The 3,916-nt window shown below is 41.2% G+C and overlaps 1 protein-coding gene across 1 annotated transcript; it reads right to left on the bottom strand.

Moving 5' to 3' along the window:
• Nucleotides 1-1,597: 1,597 nt before the first annotated feature.
• On the bottom strand, nucleotides 1,598-2,122 carry LOC112509053 (acidic leucine-rich nuclear phosphoprotein 32 family member B-like). The gene has a single exon (XM_025113929.1). The coding sequence runs from the start codon at nucleotides 2,120-2,122 to the stop codon at nucleotides 1,598-1,600; it is 525 nt and encodes a 174-aa protein (XP_024969697.1).
• Between the last annotated feature and the right edge of the window lie 1,794 nt (nucleotides 2,123-3,916).

Genomic DNA, 3,916 nt, shown 5'->3' on the forward strand with positions numbered 1-3,916 from the left:
TGAAATTGAAAGTATATTCACTGACAAGAAAGTTGTCAGTGAACGTAAGAGTACTGGAACTCATAAATATTTGTCTCTTTTACTCTATTCAGGGATCTTTTTCAGTGAAGTGATGATTTCATTGAATATTTAACAATGTAAAATATTACAAGTCTTTTGTCACTACTAGTAGACCTATTACATACAAGTTATACACTGAAATTAAAGAAAAGATAATAGAGATTACAAGACGAAAACAACGTCTAAACTAATTCATTGAAGTTGATATAGCCAGGTACATCTTCTTTGAGCTTCTTGCATCTCAACATCTCCATCTGATCTTGCGTTCCATCACCTCTTCATAAATATCATTATCTAGCCAATTCCTTAGATACTCCAAATGATCTATTAGACAGAGGTGGAACTTGGATACTCGCTAGAACCTATATTCACAATCATTGTCGATGAATATGAGGCCAAACTCAGGTTTCAAGTGCATAGTGTTGGGTATGTAGGGACCTTTCATTGGTAGTGTCAAGTTCAGCTGTGAGAGATACGACTTGTTTCGATCCTTCAGGATTTCATGTAAAGAGAATTTAGTGTCGTGTTCGTTCTTCTGGGATGGTCCATTTTCAAGATCTGAAAGGTGTTTTCTTCTAGAGAGAGACTTCTCTGGCAAAGGAGGGACTTCAGCAATCTTGGACACCTTTTTGAATAATTTGTTTAGGATGTCTTCAATCAACGGCTTATGCTTTGACTTTGATCGTTAAATAGCCTGTCGAATCTTCAGCCATTCATCGAAGCCATATTACCCGAGGTAAGAAGGGTACTCGGTGACAGCATCTTGGTTCTCTCTGAAGATGACCAAAGAAATGAGGAGTCCACCGTCCTTCATCCATTTGCTGATGGTGACGTTGAGATCCTATAGGGACTTATTCTTTTCTTGATCCTTTCATTGCACCACTTCAGGTCTCGGTCTTTCAACGTCAGCGCCTTTTGATGTTCTCGTTTAACTTGTGACAGCAGTTGGGCCTGAGCTTTGACTGGATCATTTTTCCTGAGTTTCCCTTTGTCTAGAGCTTGGACAGCTCTAGACTGTCCTTCATTTGTTGATGTTGTATGCTCAGCTCTTCTTTGGCTTTCAGGGCTTCTTCACGTTCAGCATCGGTGAGGAAGTTGAACTCACCACAACCAAAAGTACGAAGAAGGATTTTTACTCTAGTTTGGTCGAGCTGACTTCTCAGCTGAATCATCCTTTGGTCGTTAACAGCTCCAGATGTTGGAATATTAACTATCCTTTCATCTGAAGGACCACATCAGATTGTTGGTGCAGTGAGTAGAAAAGAGGAGGGTTCAGATTCTGGAGAAAAGGGAACGAATCTGGAGCATTGAGCTACCTTTGTTTGATCAATTGTCTTGAAGAGGATGGCAAGGTTCCCTTCTTCAACCACTTCTTTGTTTTTGGAGGAGAAGTGCTGGTTCCTTGAGGTTCTCCCCTCTTAGGAGGCTGGTTTCCTAAGGGAGACAACCTTCTAAGCTGGTCTTGGATGGTGAAGTCGTCATCATCGTCGTCTTCATCATCATCGTCATCTCCAAGGTCTTGTCTAGCATTAGGGATCTAATATTCTTCATCCTCATCTTCCTCTTCATCATTTTCTTCCTCATCACTAGCATCTTGCAATGTAGAGGTGGATGGAAGGTTTTCATGAGTAGTTAGAGATACTACGTCATCATCATCATCCTCAGCTTTAGCGTCACCAGTTGTGATGGAATCCTCAGCGGCAGGGATTTCATCTACATGAGGCAAAACATCAAGGGCTTCATCATCATCAGTAGTAACATCACTGTCAATTTTCTCACTTTTTTCTTTCTCCCCCTCTTTGTCATTATCAAGACATAAGATGAGATCATTAAGACTCAAGGAGATGTCTTCAACACATTGTTCTAGGTTGGAGAGAGCCTCAGCTTGCATGATATTGAACTCAGCCACCTGCTCCAATTGCTTACGGTTAGACTCAGCAAACGCAGGTTCAAGGATCGAGGCCAGTTGCAGTAGAAGCTGGAAGATTTGATGAAGCAGCTCACCATGCCTGGTGAGCTGATCCTGGACTTCTTCGGCTTGGCTGGCGAGAGCAACAACCATCTCTGTATTGGCTCAGACTTTAGATTACACTATTGTCACGAGCGGTGGCCACAGTGGTAAGAAGAAGTTTGACATCCTCAACCATGTCATAGACGTCAGTCTCCATGGTTATGGGTCCAGTTCCAGAAGGACCTGTAAAAGTAGGAAAAAGTTGAGCATAAGAAAGCTCTAAGTTTGTAGAAAAGATAAAAGGGTAGAGTAAGAGAGTACCCGAGGGGTCGTCAGTGTCATCTAAAAGAATAACACTGGTGTTTGCGTATGTGCCTTCTTGAGGAGAAGCAACAAGTATTTGAGGCACCTCAAGAGGAGCGACCTCATGTCCTATGATGAGTGCTTCACCACCAGTAGGGGCAACCATTGATGGATCATCAGGATGAGTGATAGAGACCAAGGGAAAGGAGAAGAAAGAATGGATGAAAGAAAACATGGGTGTTTAACATGGTAGTGTTGATATTCACACTTTCAATGATTTAGGTCACTAAAATGGTTGAGAGAGTGGCCATGTGTACAACAGTGTCTAAACAGATCACTGAAGAGCTTGGGAGGAGTAAAGAGAGTGCCTCGGGGGTAAGGCTATCTTCAATAGCTAAGACCTATTGAAAGGTCCCTGCTAGGGACGTGGTTTGACCCTTTGGCCTTCATTGAAGAACCATGATTGGCTTGAGATTGTGTCCTCTTAGAGGATAAGGTGGTGGTGGTCGGGATAAACTAAGGGGTTTGTCCCAGTCATAACCACCATTTAAAGAGAAGAAGAAGGCGAAGAAGCAGGAAGGGAAGAGGGTTTATTGGCAATCTCCATCATTGGAGCAAAGAGACCAATGTCTGTCGGCTTAGACTTGTGGTCTAGAATCCTAGACCTAAGCTGACAGATGGTCATATTACCTTCAGCGAGGTAGTTGTTGTTGAAGATCTTTGCAAGGATACCGCTGATGAAACAGGTGTATGGCACCACCTTCTCACGTTGGCGCTTGCTCAGCTTCAACACTAAGTCATCGAAGATCAGTTGAGTGTAGTTGACTTTCAGCTACCTGATCAATGAGATGCCTATGTCGAGGGCGATATGTGAGGCCTGGTCCTTATTGCATGTCTTCTTGCCCATGCACCGAATGAAGTGCGAGAAGAGATACTGCCATACCATCGATGTTGATACCAGATCTCTCAATATAACACAAAGATTTATGTTGTGAAAACCTAAATCTATCGTATGGATGAATAATAGTGAAGAACAACTTAAAGAATATTCAAGAGAATATGAAACTTCAAAGGATTTCACTATAATAACTTTGACGAGAAGAAAAGTTGTTAATTACAAGACATATGATAGATATTTATACTAGCAATCTATTTTAAGAGATAACTATCTAGGGAAAATATATCTATGAGATATTCTAGGAAAAGATATCTATTTGGAATCAAGAAAATTATCTCAATCTTCCTAGCGTAACAGAAATCCAGCTGTCGATGAGTCATCTCCAGCTGTCTTCTAATAAGTATGTTCAACCAAGAGTCTTTACGAATCTACTTGCTTAGATATCTCTGATTGAACTGTTGTAGAATCCTCTAAGTGTTAATAACCAGAGGGGTGATGGAGATGCATTGTTATCGCACCTATGGACCATTTATCACATCTCTGGTTTGTTTTGAACACTTAGTATCTCTTCCAGCTCTTCTTCAATCGGTCCTCTGCACTTCCATACTTGTACATTTTCATTACTTTTACATTAAGAATTATGGGGTCTAACAATCTCCCCCTAAGTAGCGAAAAATAAACAATGACTAGTCTATGAAACATGA

The sequence above is a fragment of the Cynara cardunculus genome (genome assembly GCF_001531365.2).
Source record: "Cynara cardunculus var. scolymus isolate 2C chromosome LG 3, CcrdV1, whole genome shotgun sequence".
Lineage (NCBI taxonomy): Eukaryota > Viridiplantae > Streptophyta > Magnoliopsida > Asterales > Asteraceae > Cynara > Cynara cardunculus.